Below are 18,139 nucleotides of genomic sequence, written 5' to 3'. Positions count from 1 at the left end.
GCTCACTCCCAAATCAAGGCCTCTGCTACAATTGTTCCCTCTGCCTGGAATTCATTTCCCTCTGCCTTCCTCAAGGCTGACTCCTTCTGTCCATCAGAGCTCAGCCTAAATGTCACCTTCTCTGAGAAGTCCTCCCTGACCACCTCATCTAAAGCAGCTGCCCCATCTGCCACGTTGCATCACACTATCCCTTCACCCTGCTTTCATTGTCCACGGAGCATCATCTCCAACGAAAAAATTTCCCAGTTACTATTTTTACATAGTGGTTGGTTATTCTCCAGTCTCGGTGGGTCCCAGGACAGAAGCAGGGAGAACAGAGTTCCTGCCCTGCTTTGGTCAAGCCCTTCCTCCTCCGGGATCCTTACTTGGTTATTCTGGCCCCTGAAGGTTCACTGCCTCCTGTGTCTTCACTATGTTCCCACTGGTGACTTTGGTGGCCCCTTGCAACATCTCATTCCACATTAACTCTGGGCTTGGCCATGTCACTTGTTCCGGCCAATGAAATGTTAGCAGCTGTGATGGAAGTAGAGGGTGGATAAGTCTTGCATGTTGGGGCTTGTTCTCTGTGGAACCTAGCTGCCATGATGTGAGGAAGGCTATGATAGCCACGTGGAGTGGCCAAGTAGAGGAGCGCCAAAGAATCTGGGATGACAGCCCACGCTGGCAGCAAGCTGAGCTCCTAGCCGACAGCTCACATCAGCTGCAGCCATGTAGGTGAAGCCACCTTGGATGTTTTGCCCAAGTTGAGCCTCCAGCTAATTGTAGCTGTATAAACGACTCAGCTGATGGCACATAAAGCAAAAGAACGATCCAGTCAGAGAATTGTGAGAAATAAGAAATCATTGTTGTTTCAAGCCGCTGTTGTGGGATTGTTTGTTACACAGCAGTAGATAGCTGATACACTTGTGCAAGTCTCATTTGTCTCTCAGGGTTCACTGGCCTAACTGCAGCCCACTCTCCTTCCCCACCCCCAGTCCATCATTCTTGGAGACGGGCCGTTCTCCCAATCACCCCCCTCTTTGGGGCCAGGAAGCCCCTCCCAGATATTACTGAGCTGTCACCTCACCAGTCCAGTTCTGTGTTCCCTCCATAATGGGCATCAAGAAAAGCCTAGGGCTTTAGTGACACTTGGCAAGGCCCTCCCCACTCTCAGGGACTGCAGCTTCCCATTGGGCAAAGGGTGGCAGAGTAAGGGAAGGCTCCCTGGGGATCCCTGATCTCCCCGTGCAGACAGCACTAGACCCTCAGTGGGCTCCCCCCAGTCGTGTCCTTGGGGGTGGGGGGAGGGTCCCCGCAGTGGGATCAGAGAACAGGCTTGGGGCACAGTGACATGAGGGGTGGCCCACCAGCGGATGGCTGGGTTCCCTGCCAGCGGCTTCCCATCTGTGCGTCCTGTGGCCAGGGACTCAGACCTCTCTGGTCTCGGTGTGTGCATCTATCACAGGGGTCGGGTATGTTGAACCCTGGGCCGGTCTGGCACTCGGGAGACCCATAAAAGTGCACCTGGGAAGGGCAGGGAAAGGGGTCAGGGACGGGAATCGGGGGAGCCCCTGGAGGGCGTAGTCCGGCCGCTGGCTAGGTGGACGACATTCCCGGTGGAGGGAACAGCCAATGCGAAGGTGTGTTCCCTGCGGGGCAGGTGAGGCTGTGCCTGCAGGCCGCAGGAGCTCAGAAGCCGGGCTGGGGACCTCGAGGCCGTCTCCCGGGAGGGAAAGGGGGCAGGGGGCAGGGGACAGCGCTCGTCCCCACTCCCCAGACCCGGAAACCGCAGCGCCGCCCGGCCTCTTCCGCTCCGGGAGGGCCGCCCTCCTCACGCGGCCCCCCGCGGGGTCCACGGGCTCCAGGCTGGGGGAGGCGCGGGGAGAGAAAACCGGCCCGCCCCACCCCCCGCCCAGCCGCTTCTGGCCCCTCCTCTCCCGATCCGCCCCGCCCTCCACGCCCCGGGACTTCCGATTGGCTGGTCAGGGCACCCTCCCCCCCCCCCCGAGCCCCGCCCACGAGGGGGGCCCCAGCTACCCTGGAGGGCGGGGCGGGCAAGCCGCGCGGGCGCCCGAGGGGCAGCTCTGGGTGTGGAGTGGGCAGGATCGCGGCTATTTTACGGCGAAGACTGAGGCCCAGAATGGAAAGAGGCTTGCGGAGGCCACATAGCGAGTGGCGAGCGGGGTGAGGTGTCGGGGGTGGAGACCCAAGCCCGTGGACCCCGCCGCCGGGTAAGGGCGCTCAGACGTCCTTGCGCCCGGGCGACCTGGCCCCACACCCTGGCTGGGCCTGGACCGGCTTCAGGCTGCGAAGACGCGCGCGGCCGCCAGGGGACGGTGTCGGCCCGCGCTGGGCGCTGGGGGGCGCCGGTTGGCGCCGGTTGGGCGGGACCGCACCGGGGCCTGCTCTGGTCCCCTGCTCCGACAGGGAAACTGAGGCGGAGCCCACACTGGCTCCGGCCGGTGCCTGGCCCCCTCCTCAGGGCCGCAGAGCGGGGTCCGGTGGGGGACTCACCTTTTCAAGCTCTGCGGCCAGTGGGTGCAGCGAAACAAGTCACCGTCCCCTCCCTCCATACACCTGCTTTGGCGCCTTGCCGAGTGGCTCCGCTTCCCCGAATTTGTTTCCTTTTCGAGTCACCGGAGAGAAAAGGTTTCTTTGGACGGATCCAGGCCCCCACGGCTGGAGGGGTCTTGGGAAGGTGGGGAGTGTTCCCAGGCTCTGCTGGCACACAAGGGCCGCTGTTAAGACAGCTGTGTGACCTGGGCCAGGCCTGGCGCTAGGGCCTCAGTATCCCCTTCTCCCTCACTTCACTGCAAGCCAGAACTCTTTTTATTATGATGATGATTATTATTATTATTATTTTAATGTTTGTTTTTGAGACAGAGACAGAATGTGAGCAGGGGGCAGGGGCAGAGAGAGAGGGAGACACAGAATCGGAAGCAGGCTCCGGGCTCCATGCTGTCAGCACAGAGACCCACGCTGGGCTCAAACCCATAGATGGAGAGATCATGACCTGAGCCAAAGTCAGATGCTTAACTGACTGAACCACTCAGGTGCCCCCCCCCCTTTTTAATGTTCTATGGGGAGGGGCAGAGAGAGAGAGAGAGAGAGAATCCCAGAATCCCAAGCCGGCTCCACACCATCAGAACAAAACCCCACAAGGGGCTGGATCCCACCAACCATGAGATCATGACCTGAGCTGAAACCATGAGCCAAAACCAAGAGTCAGACACTTAACCCACTGAGCCAACCAGGCACCCCGCAAGCCAGAACTCTCTACGCAAGAGGGAGCAATGGAAAATAAGGCGGGAGGCTCAGACAGTGGGGGGCTGTCTTAGCCTGGTCCACTTTGGCTGTGCTTGTCCCCATGGCCCTGGGTGTTCAGCTTGCTGCCACTTCCCAGGGCGACCCAGAGGGCTTAGCCACATACTTCTTGGCCCTCAGGGGGCACTGTCGCTTCCAAGGTCACACAGCCTGGCAGCTGTCCTGTGCCCTTGCACTGGCGGGGGAGGGAGGACAAGTTTGGCCTTCTGCCTTCCCCACTGCTTTCTGTGCCTGCCAACCTCCCCTCCTGCCACTTTTGCTGTCCCCAGGGCAGCTGGAGGAGGCCTCCATCTGAGGAGCGTGGTCTGTGTCCCACAGTCTGCACTTGGGCTGGGCCTCTCTGTTGAGTCTCCCCCTTGTGCTTAGGGCTTCCTAGTGGCCAGGACTCTGGTGCAGCCCAGATGAATCACGGACTTCCTGCTCCCAGCCCTCCAGGGCACCTCAGGCATCACTCCCCACAGCCAACCAGGCTAGGCTCCCACCCCTGCCTGCTCCCCCCACCGTGGGGTGTCCTGACCTCATCCACCCACCTAACTCCTTCTCCACTTAGTCATCAGCATTTATGGGGCACCCACTGCCCTCCTGCAGGGGCAGGCGGGCCCCTCCCTGTGGTCTGACAGAGGAGAAGCCCCCAGGAGTGCAGGACACTGAGGTAGGCACCCAAAGAGGCTGGGGTGGGGGGGCTCCTTTAGTCAGGTGACACCTGAAATGGGTCCACATGGACTTCTGGGGACTGGCCATCTAGGCCAGAGGGAACAGCATGAGCAAGGGCTGGAGTTGGGACTGCAGCCTGGAGTGGGGTGGGCAGCCTGACCTGGGAGGTGGGCTGGAGCAGTGCAGACGGATGGGGTCAGAGTGGACACCGGCCCTTGGGACTTGACTGATGACGCAAGAGGGTACAGGTGACTCCTCCCGGAAGCCTCTCCTGCCCACTCACGTCTGGTCCTCAGAACAGGCTCTAAGGGCCCGTTTGTTGGATAAACTAATGAGTGAAGCTGCTTAGAAGTGCTGGCTGACTGCCGACTCCCCTGGCCAGGGATGGAGGGCCCCTGACCCACCACCCCAACCTGCATCTGAGGCCTCCCATTCTGTGAGTGGGAGAGACTTCTAGGAGGAGGGGGCCGCAGCCTCATCAGCCTGGAACTCATGAAACCAAAGCCTTCTCTTCTTGGGACAACACAAAGCTTATAGGTTCCATCTCTGTGGGCAAAGCTCTGTCCCCTTGAGCCTCAGTTTCCCCGCCTGCAAAGTGGGCTGATGATCCAACCTACCTTGCTGGGTAAGTCAATGAGATAATGGCCATGAGATAGCAGTTTGCCAATGGAAACTGCCTCTCTAAAAACTTAGCTTGGGGTGCCTGGCTAGCCCAGCCAGTAGAGTGTGTGACTCTTGACCTCAGGGTTGTGAGTTCAAGCCCTCGTTGGGCTTAGAGGATATTTAAAGAAAATAAATAAATAAATAAATAAATAATTAATAAATAAATAAATAAATAAAACTTACCTTAATTGCACAAATGATATCTGAGTATGTGCCCCTCATGAAAGATTCAAACCACAAAGAAGGTCCAGAGAATAAGAACTAAAAGGGTCCCTTCCTCCTTCTTGCCGATTCTCTCCCCAAGAGACACTGCTGGCAAGAGATCAATGTGTGGCCTCCAGCACTTTCCAAACAATATGTATGCTTTTTCTTTTAACATTTTTGTGTTGAAATATTTACAAAGAAATCCTAACAGCTCAGTTTTGGAGGCTAACTCGGTGCCAGGCAGAGCTGTGTCCTATGAGAGCTCCATACCCCTCAGGACGGCTCTCTGTGGCAGATTCTCTCCACTTGACGAATGAGGAGCTCAGGCTCTTTGCTCTTGACTGTGGCTGCATGGTACTGACATGTGCATTAGTCATATGGTAGCCGTGTGATTAACCTTCGAAACCAGGACCTGTTGACAGAGAAGGCAACACTTATAATTATGCTGGTATGACAGCTACTGTCCCAGGTAAGTAAAGAGTCAGGACTTTCTCAAGTGCTGGGCCCTGCCTCCAACTGGCCTGTGCCAAAGAGAGAATTTACCAGCTCATTTAATGTGAAAGCTCAAAATCCAGCATGGCCAGATCCAGAGATCCTACAAAGACCCAGGGAAGCCATAGAAACTGTCTCCCTGGGGATGGAGAGGGGAAGAGTGAAGTCTGGGGCATGTGAGGGAGTTGGTGCCTAGGCCCCAGGCTCACACAATCCTTTCCACAAGCCCAGCAGAAGAGCAGGGACCAGCTGCTGTGTGGCAGAAACCAGAGCTGGGAAGGGTACATCATGATTATTTTAGCCATTCCCTTTTGGACACTTAGGTGTTTTCCAGGTTTTCATTGTTAAAAATGCAGCAGGCACCCTACCTTCTTGTTACTTGGTAGTCACCTGTATTCTCTCCCAAGATTTACCTCTGAAATAGACATAAGATATAAAATTAAGGCTAAATTCTTTCATAAGACTTTAAAGAAGTAAGCAAGTGAACAAAACCCACAGTAGTGGAACTTGTTGGCGTGTGGGCAAGTACTTACCTGGGATAAGATAGCTAACCCAAAGATTGCTGGACCCAAGTGCCTTTGGAGTGCCCTCCCCACCTCTGCATGAGAGTGAAGGCCTGATTCTTCACCCTGACAATATAGGCTGTTACTGGCCACTTCAGTTTTGGCCAGTAGGCAATACAAGAGGTTGTACCTTTGCTGATTTCTTACAGAACTGAGTATCTTCATGTGTTTGTTGGCCAGCGTGTGAATCGCCTATTCATACTGCTTGCCCATTTTCCTCCTGGGTTAACCTTTCTCACTGGGTTGCAAGAGATCTTTACACATTCTGAATGTCACTCCTTTGCCATGTATGTTGGACTCTTTGGTTCCCATGGTATCACTTGTCTTCGCTTAGTTGTATCCTGTCTTTGGTCTGTACTGGCATCTCATGTTGAGCCTTGAAAGACTGGTTGGATGGGGTGGAGAGCTCTGTGGGCGACCTTGAACGCCAGGGCAGGTGGGGACAAGCCCAGCTGTCCAAGGGGAGAAGCTGGAGGGGTAGGAGCAAGCACCCATGGAACAGGCCCCTGGAGACTAGGTGGGCTTTGGCCCAGCACAGCTAGTTGAAGTCAGGAGAGGACCCAGGGGTGGTGGTGGCAGGGGGTAGGGTCTCCCTATCTTCTTTCCTGGTCCTGGCCGCTTCCCATACTTCCCTCTGCTTTCTCAAGGTCCTGGCCCTTGCCCAATCCTGCCCCTTGGAACAGCTTCCTTTTGAGATCTGAAAATCCACCTGACTCATTTCACAGATAAGAAACTGGAGCTCAGACAGGTGGAGTTACTCAGCCTATGGTCCCACAGTTGGTGAATAGCTGATTAGAAGCCAGCGTGCTTACGGGTGCCTGTGTGGCTCAGTGGGTGAAGCGGCTGGCTTTGGCTCAGGTCGTGATCTCTCAGTCTGTGAGTTTGAGCCCCACGTCGGGCTCTGTGCTGACAGCCTGGAGCCTGCTTCGGATTCTGTGTCTCCCTCTTTCTGCCCTTCCCCTGCTCGTACTCTGTCTCTCGAAAATCAATAAACATTAAAAAAACAAAAAACAGCCAGCATGTTTGGCACCAACCTCCTCCCCCAGGGAGCACTCCGTACCTTCCTCCCTCTACCTGTAACACACACCCTGAATGGCTCTCCTCACTACCTGGGCACACCCAGATGCCTGTCCTGTGGGACAAGTTCTTCCAGGACAGAGGGGAGTGGGGCTTGGGTTGGGTTCCAGAGGAAACACTACAGTGTTAAAAGTCAAACCCCATACCAAGACAGCTGTGCTGGTGAGCACTCCCACTCCCTGCTGAGGGCATCCAGGACTGGGCAGGGTAGCCCCTCTCCACCCCAGGCCTCCGTCTCTTCATCTTCCATCCACTCCCCTCTGCCCCAGCTGCCCTCCACCCCCTCCAAGTCCATCCTCCCTTCCTGAGGGAAGCTGCCCCTCTGCACCCTGTTCGAACTGTTCCTGAAGCAGCCTTATAGGGCAGCCGAGCACCTGGCATTAAAAGGCTGACGTGGAGGGGCACGCCCTGTCCCTGCGTCCAGGCCCCAGCACGGTCCCCAAGTAGACATAGGCAGGATGTTCACAGCCAGAAGCTCTGCGAGACCACACGTGTGCCAGGCACGGGGGACAGCTCCCACCAGCAGAAGATGCCTCGGCGACCCAGAGCAGCATGTACCCCAGAGGGTGAGTCTGAAAGTAACCTTGGGAGGAGAGAGCAAGGCGCTGGCAGCGAGGGCTGATTGGTGCCATGATGGACAGTGTTACAATGTCAGCTGCCACCGTGGGAAAGACCCAGGGCTGGCAGGGGGTGGGCAGGATGGGCACACGGGCCTTCAGAGTTACCCACCTGTTATTTCTTAAACTGGACCGTGGTTCCCAGGCATTCATTATGATTATTTTCATATGCCTGAAATAATTCACTAACCAACTGACCTCCAAACCCTTTCTGCCATCACTTCCAAATCCTCAGGACAAACGCAAGCTACCTGCCCCAGCATTCAAGGACATATGTACCTTGGCCCCTCCTGACTGACATCTTCAGCCTTCTTCAGCCACTCCCAGACCTTTGCTCCAACTGTTCCTCAGTGGGGAATGCCTTTCCTCTGCCCACCTGGTCTTTCTGGCTAATCATGTGCACAGGAAGCTTCTAAGTGGTGGAGATATGGGGTCAGACATGACCTTTTAGAAAGAGGCCTTTCAGAACCCCAGTGAAGAAGACAAATTGAAGGGAAAGGCAAGGAGGGAAGCCAGGGGTGGAGAGAGACTTGCCCTGAGGCCAGCTGCACACCCTGGCACCTGCGGCCGATGCCCTTACAACCTCACTCCACTGGTAGTCCTGGAGATGGCATGAGGTCTCAACTCCAGCCCTGAAAAAGGATGAGGACGAGGAAGCAAGGGGCCCGAGCTCTGAGCCACAGGTAGTTCACCTCGGGCACCACTTCCCTAGGAAGCTCTCACTCCCAGGGTCTGGGGGCTCCAGAGGGCAAACAGTCAACCCCAGGATCTCCATTCACTTTGCCCCTCCCCCCATCATACTCAGAGACGTCCAGAATGGAAAAGCTGGGAGAAAATGCAGGGAAACTGAGGGCCTAGAGAGAGGAGCAGGGGAAAGCCTAGGCGAGGCAGGTGGATCCCACATTCCCGGGTCAATGACCTACTTTCTCTAAATCTGGTGGTCGCCCTGGACCCCAAGAGCTTCACTGCGGGCCTATGAGATCACACCCCCCCTAGGTAGGGCAGTGCTTCAGGTGGGGGCATCTGGTGGGGTCTCAGCATGACCTTGGGTGCCCGCATGTGTGGCACCCCAAACCTTGGACCCTTCGTGGAGAGTCTGGGGCAGCTGGGGCCCAATCCACCACCATGTCTGAAGAAAAGTAGGCAAAGCACCTGGTTTCCCTTCTGGCTGCTCCTCACTTGGGAGGCCACCTCCCTGCGAGCCTCAATTTCCTGGCCTGTGAATGGGGGGTCATAGTTTCCACCGCTATCGACTGTGAAAATGAAGTGAAATCAAGTATGTTTAGCACTGAGATTGGCACACAGTCCGCGCTCATTTATAGCTGCCTGCATCCATTGGACCGTCCCCTGGGAACGTCAGCCTAAAGCAGGGGCTCCCGATGCCCCGACCCTGGCCTGGCAGAACGCAGTTGGGTCCCTTAGGAGGAGTCAGAGCTCCTGCCCTTTGACCCCTCCATGGACTGATGGGAAACAGCTCCGGAGGTCTCCCTCAAGGTCACAGAGGGTTACTGGGGAGGTGGAATAGGACTTGTGGGGTGACGAGGGAAGTCACACTCCAGGGAGCCGGAGCGCCTACGCGCGCGCCGGGACCCACCCCGCAAATCGGCCCAATCATCCTCCCGTTCCCGGGCCGCCGGGGGGCCTTTCCTCGCCCGCAGCTCGGGTTTCCGGGAGCCCCGCCCCGCATCGGCCTGTGCCAGCCCCGCCCCCCCGCGCGCCCGCAAGTTTCTCCCAACTTTTCCGCGGGTCTGGCCGGGCGCCCCGCCCACCGGCTGGTGACGTAACAATGGTGCAGCGTGGCGACCAATGGGCGGCGGCGGGGGCCGGCAGTGCGGGCCAATGGCTGCGGAGGACGGTCCCGCGGTCCTACCGGGCTCCGACCGCACTGCGCCGCCCGCCGCCCGCCCGCCGCCGGCGCCGCCGCCCAGCGATCCGGCCGCGGCGGCTCAGACCGCGGCTGCGGCGGGCGCGGGCGCGGGCGGCGGCGGCTTCCTCTCGCCCGCCCGTCTTGGGACCTTTGCCTGCGCGCCTACCCGCGGGGTAACAGCGCGCGCTTCGGCCCTCAGCGGGACGGGGACTGGGACGTCAGGCCCAAGGCCCTGCTGTCCCCCACGGTGAGTCCCCCGCCTACCCCCGGCCCGCAGCCCCGGGTGCTCTCCCCTGGCCGCCGCCCCCTCGTGTCCCCTGGGCATATGCACACGCAGGTGCAGCCCTCGCTGCTCTGGCCACCGGTCGGCAAACACCCTGGCCTCGACCCCCGCGACCCGCGGCCGCCGGGAGGGGACGGGGAGGAGCTGGCGGGCGGCCCCGGGCGTACAGCCCTGCCTTCGGTGGCCCAACCCCCCCATTCACGGAGCCGCGGCTGTGACTCGCTGCCCAGTGACGTGGGGCGGCCCAACTTTACGTAACCCGCCTGGCGCCCCACGGGTATCCACACAGGGGTACATACACCTGGGACGCAGAGTCCCAGGCTTGGGGGGGGTGTTTCGGGCATGGTGCCCCCCAAAGAGCACTGCGGCTGTAGCCCACTCCCCAGAGTGTTCGTCTCTGTAACTTAGTTACCCAGTGTGTGTGGACGCGGCCTGTGCGCTGACCCAGGCCCCTTGTGACCAACAGCTTACCCTTGAGAGAAAGCAGTGGGGAGCTTGGACCAGGGTCAGGAGTCAGAGACCAGGGCTCAGTTTGGGGCCGGGGGCTCAGCGGGCAAGGTCAGGCAGGGCTCAAGCTGGGCTCCCTGTGGGTTGGGGGCTCCCCCCCCCCCCATTTCTGGAATGAGCCCAAAATGGGAGGCAGGAAATCTTGGTTCTAGGCTTGGCTGTACCATGACTTGCTGACTGACCTTGGACAAGCTTGTCTCTTGCTGGAAAATGGGATGACAGTACCTGCTTCATCTAGTAGTTGGGAAGATCAAGAGAAGTTGCAGACCTGGAGGGGATTTGCTGTAAAGCGTTGTGCATACCCGTTTCTAGGTTGATTTCGTTGCGGCCTCCTCCCAGCAGCTAGGGTTGATGATATCCAGTAAACATCATGTTTGGGTAGAAGGCTCCACCCCAGCTCACCCAGCTGGGGCTCACAACTTCCATTTCTCCCACCCCCTTTTTTACAGATGAGGAAGCTGAGGCTCAGAGAAAGAGAGTGATATATACTCAACGTCCTGTGATCAGAGTGCAGGAACCAGGTAGGTCTGGGTCTAGAACTCTGTCCCTGTCTGGGACGGGGGGAGGCCCTAGGGGCTCCCACCTGTGGTCAGGGGTCAGAGGATAGGGTCATGGTTAGGTGGAGCTTGGCTCAGCTGGAGAGGTGGGCTCCAACTTTCCTGCCCCCCAACCTGGTCTTTTCTGTTTGGGGTTGGATGCACCTGGTGAGCCTAGTCAGCCAGGTCAGCAGGTCTCTGGGCTGAAAGAGGTGGGGAGGTGGGTTTTCGGCGTGGTCTTGATGGCGGGTGGGGCTCTGAGGGTAGGGGGAATGGAAGGGCATCTCTAGCAGAGGTGCCGGAGAACAAGACACTTTAAGGGAGGGAGAGCAGAGGCATCTAGATCAAGGATGTGGGAGGTGGGTTGGGACCTAGCAGAGAAGGGCCCCTCCTAAGCAGCAGGCAACCTCGAGCTTTGGAGCCTCACCGCGATCCCCTCTCCGCAGGTGCAGGTGGTCAGCTGCCGCCGGGCCCATGCCGTGAGGCCGGGAGGCCGGCGTCCGCCACCAGCATGCCGTGGGACGCGCGGCGGCCCGGGGGCGGCGCGGACGGCGGGCCGGAGGGCGCAGGCGCGGCGCGCTCAAGGGCGCAGAAGCAGTGTCGCAAGTCGTCGTTCGCCTTCTACCAGGCCGTCCGCGACCTGCTGCCGGTGTGGCTGCTCGAGGACATGCGCGCCAGCGAGGCCTTCCACTGGGACGAGCGCGGCCGCGCCGCCGCTTACTCGCCCTCCGAGGCGCTGCTCTACGCGCTCGTGCACGACCACCAGGCGTACGCGCACTACCTGCTGGCCACGTTCCCGCGGCGCGCGCTCGCGCCGCCCAGCGCCGGCTTCCGCTGCTGCGCGGCGCCCGGGCCGCACGTGGCGCTGGCCGTGCGCTACAACCGCGTGGGCATCCTGCGCCGCATCCTGCGCACCGTGCGCGACTTCCCGCCCGAGGAGCGCGCGCGCGTGCTGGACCGGCGCGGCTGCAGCCGCGTGGAGGGTGGTGGCACGGCGCTGCACGCGGCCTGCGAGCTGGCGCGCCCCGAGTGCCTCTTCCTGCTGCTTGGCCACGGCGCGTCACCCGGCCTGCGCGACGGCGGCGGCCTTACGCCTCTTGAGCTGCTGCTGCGCCAGCTGGGCCGTGACGCCGGGGCCCCCAATTCCGCCGCCGCCGCCGCCGGGGCGCCCGCCTCTGCGCCCGGGGAGCCGCGCCAGCGCCGCCTGCTGCTGCTCGACCTGCTGGCGCTGTACACGCCCGCGGGCGCCGCCGGCCCTGCCCGCCGGGAGCTGCTGGGCGACCGGCCGCGCTGGCAGCGGCTGCTGGGCGAGGACAAGTTCCAGTGGCTGGCGGGCCTGGCGCCGCCCTCGCTCTTCGTGCGCGCCATGCAGGTGCTGGTCACCGCCATCTCGCCTGGACGCTTCCCTGAGGCCCTGGACGAGCTGCCGCTGCCGCCCTTCCTGCAGCCGCTGGACCTCACGGGCAAGGGCTAGACCTCGGCGGGGAGTGGGGGGGGGGGGGGGCTGCTCGTTGGATTTTTGGAAATACTATTTTTCAGAGCGTTGTACCCAGCACTTTACATATATTGATCTCTGTGTAGGAGAATCTCTGCTTCGTATGTTGCACGCACTGCAGGCTGGGCCTTGATGGTCAGGTGGGTCCCCGGCTGCGGGTTTCTGGGATCCGGCTGAGCCCAGCTCCCCGCCTCCCACCCTTTTTGCAAGGGTACAGGAGTCACGTGACTCCTAGAGCCAGGCCCTACCCTCTGCTCACTGTCCAGCCCCTGAAGCTTTCCATGTTGATGTAGAGCCTCCAGGACCAGGTGTCCCAGAGGGAATGACAGCTGAGCTGAGCAGGAATTGGGCAGGGGCTGTGGGTGTGGACTGACGTGCCTGAGCTGGGGACAGCATGTGCGAGGGCCTAGAGGCCAAGAGAGCAGGTCCTGTGAGGTTCTGGGAAAGAGGTCCTCTGTGCAGTTGGCATATAGGGCCTTGCGAACTCCTGTGTGGGACAGAGGAGGATGGGAAGGCTTGCTGTGCTGGCGTGGGGGGAGGCGTGATCCAGGCTGTGCTCCCGCTTCTCCCGCGTCCCCTCCTTGGATATCCTTGTGACACTTCCCCCCAGAACTGGCGTATCCAGGCCTGGGCTTGTCCGTCTTCCCTGATGAGTAGCAGGCACCAAGTCCCCCGCTCCTGCTTTCCTCTCCTCTGCCAGGAAGCCTCTGGTGCCTCAGGCCCCTGTTCCCCGCCTCCCTCCACCCTGTCTTCTGGTGGTGTTAGATGTGCCTTCCTCCGGGCCTGACCTGGGTCCGGCCCTTGGTGTGGGATCCCAGGTGTTCCCCTGGCCCAGTCCCCAGAGGGTGACTGGGTGGCTGTGGCTCCCAGTGGGGCAAGCGCTCTTGCCCCAGCTAATGGAGCTGGCTTCTGTAGGAAGGTTCTGAAGAAGATTGTTAACGGATGTGCCGCCATCCTTCAGGACAAATGGACTGATGGACAAGCCTGGTCCGTGCCCTAAGGAGCCTCGAGGCCAGGGAGGATGGCCAGGCCGTTCGGCCCCGGGGAGTTCCGCTGGGCTATGAAATCCAAGCTGCGTGGCTCGGGCTGGAGGGCCACGATGTCCTGCCAGGAGGCGACGGCTAAAGGTCTGCCGGATGGCGGGGAGGAGGGGAGAAGGGAGGGGTGCACAGCCCAGGGGCTGATCCTAGATGGCAGGTGGGAGTGAGGGCTCCTCCCTTCCTGCTGTGTGTCCTGGGGGTCAGTTCAGTAGTTTCTCTGAAGGTTGACACTTGGGGGCAGTGGATACTGCTATCTCTCCCAGCTCAGAACCGGGGGCATCAGGAACCCCTGGCTCTAGGTGGTCCCAGGTCCTCCCACCAGGGATGCCATTGTGGGGGAGAGTGCATTGCCTTTGGGGGTGCATGACGGTGGAGACTAGGGTGGCCCAGAGGAGCAGGTTGCAGTGGCTTCCGGGCGGTGGGCCTGTGGAGGCGTTGGGGCGATTCTTGGTGCCCGGATGCCCCAGCAGCTTCTAGAAGGCCTAGGCACCTGAAAGGGAAAGGTTTGCAGCCTTCTCCCCCGTCTCCCCAGGCCCAGCTCCATCTTCTGTGGGGTGAGCCCTCCTGGGCCCCTCTTGCCTTACACACTATATTATGGCTGCCCTTTTGAGGTCCCTGGGCTAGGACTGGGGTGAGGCAGAGGTAGGGGAGCTGCCTTGCCTCAGGACTCCCCGGGAGGCCATGGAAGGGGCACCCCACAGAACCCGTTGTCAGGCATGCAGGAGGCGTGACCTGGGCTCGTTCTGGAGTGGGTGGCGGGATCATCATGGGCCCTGCCGCCTGGGGGCCCAGCCTGAGCACGCGTGTTCAGGGGAAGTTCTGGGGCCCACGGGGAGTGGTTTGCTTTGAAGGTGACCAGCAGGCAGCTCTTGGTGGGAATGAGCGGCAGCTGTGGGGACCTTCCATCACTTGCGGGGTGACTTTGGGGCCCACCGGAGGCCCCTTATGCCCTGGAGGGCTGAGATGGCAGGAGGAGGGTATCCCAGGGCATTAGCCCTTGGTGTCCTCACCGTGGGTGGGTGGGACGGGGTCCGGGAGGGTAATGGAGTTCACACTGCTTGGAGCCGCAGGGAAGGCTGAGGGAGTCGAGGTCAGCCAGCGTCCCAGCCGTGTGGCAGCAGTGGGGCCTGATCGCCGGCACAGCTGCCCCTGTGACGCCGGGGACGCCTGGCTCGGGGCACGGCAGGCATCACTGAGCAGAGGCCCCAGAGAGGTGGTACAGGGTGATAAGGAGAGGCTCGGGGCTATCTGGTGGCCGCTGCTGGCCAGAGGGAGGGCAGGAGGCTGGGCAGGAAGTCCCTAGTGTTGGGCTTATCAGTCCCTGGGACCCTCCAGCCCCAGCAAGGACAGCCAGGTCGGTGGGGGCCATGTGCACCAAGCGCTGGGGAGGGCCAGAGTCCGTCAGGCCCCGCCCAGGTGTCCCTTGGCAGACGGGGACTCTGCTCGGTCTTGGCATGTTGCCTTGGTGGCTTCTCTGAAGCAACTGCTCTGCCCAGAACAAGGCCCACTTTTCTCTGGGGTGAAGCACACTGGTTCGTTTGGCCCACTCATTCCGGTCTAAGGAGGTTTGACTGTGGCCAGTCCTGCCCCCGACCATGCCCACCCATCGGCCCAGTGACTCCCAATCTGGTGGAGCTCAGGGGCCAGAATCTTTACCCCAGACGCCTGCCAGGGAGGACAGAGGAGGCTGGGCCACGAACCGGAAAGGCACACCGTGGGACCGCCCTGCTGTCGGGGTGGCCTGGGGGAGGCGGCTGTGAGGGCAGTGAGGGCCTTGCTCTGCCCCTCCTCTGGCTGTGGGGACGTGACTCCATGCAAGGGCCACGCCACATGCGGACTCCATCCTGGTATTACCTCGATGCAGATTACTCTGGTGTCCCTTCCTCTCCATGCCTCACCAACTGTCAGCTACTGTACTGGGAAGAGTTTCCTGAATTCCGCCGGTCCTGTTCAGAACAGGGATGCTTCCCGGGGAGCCGGGAAGGAAGGAAACCCTCGTGGTCAGGGACGGCCACATGCAGTGTTTGCACCTGTTCCCGCCCTGGCCCCACTGTGGTTGTGCCCTGCTACCTTTTCTTTTCTTTTTCTTTTTAAAGGAAAGAGCTTCCCACTTATTTTTTTTTTTTAAGTTTATTTAGAGAGAGAGGGAGAGAGAATCCCAAGCAGACCTCACACTGTCAGCGAGGAGCCCGATGTGGGGCTCAAACTCACAAACTGCGAGATCATGACCTGAGCTGAAGTTGGACGCTTAACTAACAGCCACCCAGGATCCCCTTGTCCTGCTACATTTTTAAATGGAGCATGACTGACAGACGACAGATGCACAGAGTTTATTTTTTCTTAAAGATGAAAAGAGGCCTTTTCTTTTTCTTTTTTTCTTTTTAAGTAGGCTCTACGCCCAATGTGGGGCTTGAACTCACGACCTCGAGATCAAGAGTCTCATGCTCTTCCCGCCGAGCCGGCCAGGTGCCCTGAGACGCACAGACTTTAAATGTATAGTCTGAGGAGTTCTGACAGATGTCTACACATGTAACCACCACCTTGATCAGGACAGAGGTGAAGACCGAGATTTCTGTCTTAAGTGATTTTGAAAAAGAATTTCTGCTTATAGAATTCACACCGGAGGCAGAGCACTGGGACTGCAGAGAAATCCAGGGCAGGGCCTGGCAGGGTTTCCTCACGGAAACATTGTCCTGCTCGCCCTCCATTGTCTGGCTGCCAAAAAAGGGGGCCAGCTGCCTGCCACCAGCCCACCGACCAACCACTACGAGCATGTGGGTGTATTTTCTTCCAGTTTTTTCTATGCATGTATATAAATATATTAAAATTATTTTCTATGCATATTTTTTACATACATGACATCAGATCGCTTAAATAATTAAGTACTTTTAAACTTACTGTAGTCTAAGCACTTTCCTATATTGTAAAATGCTTTGTAAATGACTTCTCAGGAGCCTTTGGTGTTTACTTGGTGATATTTGATTCAGCTAGTGTTGACAGCATAAGGAGTTAATGTTGGCAATTTTTAAAATGTGAATTTTATTTATTTTGAAATAAATAATACATTTACATGGCTTGAAATTCAAAAGATACAAACCCACCAAAGGTTAGAAGGGTGCGAATACCTGTGCATTGTATTATTTCCCTCTCCCTTCTCTCTCTCTCTCCCCCTATATATCTGCAACACCACGTTATTACACACGGAAGACCTGTGGCATCGATGTGGCCAAGCCCTGGCCCGTTTCCTCCGGGACACGTGCCTCTAACAGCCACACAGGAGGCCGCGCTGGAAGCTGCCCCTGGAGGTCAGCGGTTCGCATCACACAATGATAAAATGGCCTGTGTTATACACTTCCCCCCAATTTAGGATTTGGTCCCGAGGACAGGATTCCGGAAGTGGAGTTTGTGGGTTTGCAAGTTTGAAGATTGCTCCGCGTGCGCCCCGCCTGGGTGCCAGGGGTTAAGCTAAGCGACACGCTTTCATCTGGGTCCGTACGAGAGCCATAGGTCCTCCGACTGGCGTGTACAAGTGTTTAAGGTACATCGTCATCGTCTGATGCCACAATTGTCTCCCCTTTTAATGTTTTGTGGGGTTTTAAATTTATCACATTTTAATATTTTGAGGAAATCAAATCTGTATACTTACTTCTCCTCTGTGGCTTTTCCCATCACTTTGGAGTCTAGAAAGCCTTTGCCATCCAGAAATCGGATACTGTTTTCCCCCTAGCTTTTTTCTTTAATCCATTTCATGGCTATTTGGTCCAGATAACGAGGCAGTGGTCCACATCAGCGGTGACCGCACCCGCCTGTCCCCTCTTCTACGACGTGCCCCCACCGTGCCAACTCCTGGCGGGCCTGGGCAGCTGTGTCCCTGGCCTGCCCTCCCACGCCACGCTTACACCGCCCGCTGCTGTCATCGCTCTTGACAGCCCCCACCTATTTCTTCCCCCGACAGTGAGGCGGCCTCATGCAGCACTGGTCTGGGGTTCCACAGAGCTGGGCTCCGATCCCAGTGGCCCCTGTGTGACCTCCAGCAAGTCAAGGAACCCGAGTGTCCCTGAGACTGACGGTATCTCTCTCAGGGGGCTCTGGTGGGACACGAAGCGGCGCAGGGGCCCCGGGCGCACATCTGGCAGTCGGGGACCCTTGTGGGCACAGACACTGTTCTGGGACTTCTTCCCTGCCTCCCTCCAGCAGAACACGCCAGGGAGGGTTCTGACAGCCTGACTTAAGCCCACCAGTTCCTTTGGAGAGGACTCCTGTCTTTGCACGATGTACTTAGTCTTCCATCGGGAGGGTCGGCCGTGTCTTCCTTCATTCAAGCTTTGTTTGACATCCGTGAAGCGTGACACTCCCGGACACGAGTCCGACATTTCCTGTTCAGGTCTTTCCTGGCACACGATGTGTCCTGCTGCCGTTACGAACGTGCTCTCTTCCCACGTGCGGGCTCCCGGCAGCGCACTGCGGCTATTTGCTATTGTTTCTTGCATGGAGGCTCGGGAGCCCCTCCAGAGCCTGCCCACAGCAGCCCGGCCTCAGCGGGCCTCCGTGCGGAGACAGCCCCGCGCTCCGCCTCCCCTGAGGGTGTCCTTCCCAAGGGCTGCCGGGGGTGCGTCTACCTCTGGAGCGACGGTTAGGTCAGGACGGCCGCCCCGGGGAACCTGGTGCGCATTTGCACACCAAGCAGGCCACGCAATGGCACCCGCCACGCTCTCCTGGCAGGGGGGCTGGGCTGGCGAACGCCGTCGGCAGAGGCTTCCGGCACCCGTGGGCGGGTCACCCCTGCGAGTGCCCGCCAGGGGTCCCTTCTCACGGCTCAAACACCAGACTCGACCACA

The 18,139-nt window shown here is 59.1% G+C and overlaps 1 protein-coding gene and 1 long non-coding RNA gene across 3 annotated transcripts; one reads left to right on the top strand and one right to left on the bottom strand.

The window, feature by feature from the left end:
• Nucleotides 1-2,819: 2,819 nt before the first annotated feature.
• On the bottom strand, nt 2,820-9,401 carry LOC113601467 (uncharacterized). Its single transcript, XR_003422775.2, has 5 exons — nt 7,853-9,401; nt 7,331-7,539; nt 6,692-6,850; nt 5,685-5,731; nt 2,820-5,236 (listed from the first exon to the last, which is right to left on the bottom strand). It is a non-coding gene; the product is annotated as an uncharacterized LOC113601467 (long non-coding RNA).
• Nucleotides 9,402-9,438: 37 nt separating this feature from the next.
• On the top strand, nt 9,439-12,352 carry ANKRD9 (ankyrin repeat domain 9). 2 transcript variants are annotated; one of them, XM_053224962.1, is made up of 3 exons: nt 9,439-9,687; nt 10,680-10,751; nt 11,219-12,352. In XM_053224962.1, the coding sequence occupies exon 3, from the start codon at nt 11,278-11,280 to the stop codon at nt 12,238-12,240; it is 963 nt and encodes a 320-aa protein (XP_053080937.1). In that variant the 5' UTR covers nt 9,439-9,687; nt 10,680-10,751; nt 11,219-11,277; the 3' UTR covers nt 12,241-12,352. The 2 variants fall into 2 exon arrangements, with proteins under 2 accessions (XP_053080937.1, XP_026922481.2); XM_027066680.2 differs by having other exon boundaries at nt 9,440-9,687; nt 11,213-12,352.
• Nucleotides 12,353-18,139: the final 5,787 nt, after the last annotated feature.

The sequence above is a fragment of the Acinonyx jubatus genome, chromosome B3 (genome assembly GCF_027475565.1).
Source record: "Acinonyx jubatus isolate Ajub_Pintada_27869175 chromosome B3, VMU_Ajub_asm_v1.0, whole genome shotgun sequence".
NCBI lineage: Eukaryota > Metazoa > Chordata > Mammalia > Carnivora > Felidae > Acinonyx > Acinonyx jubatus.
This window is presented reverse-complemented; position numbering and strand designations above follow the sequence as displayed.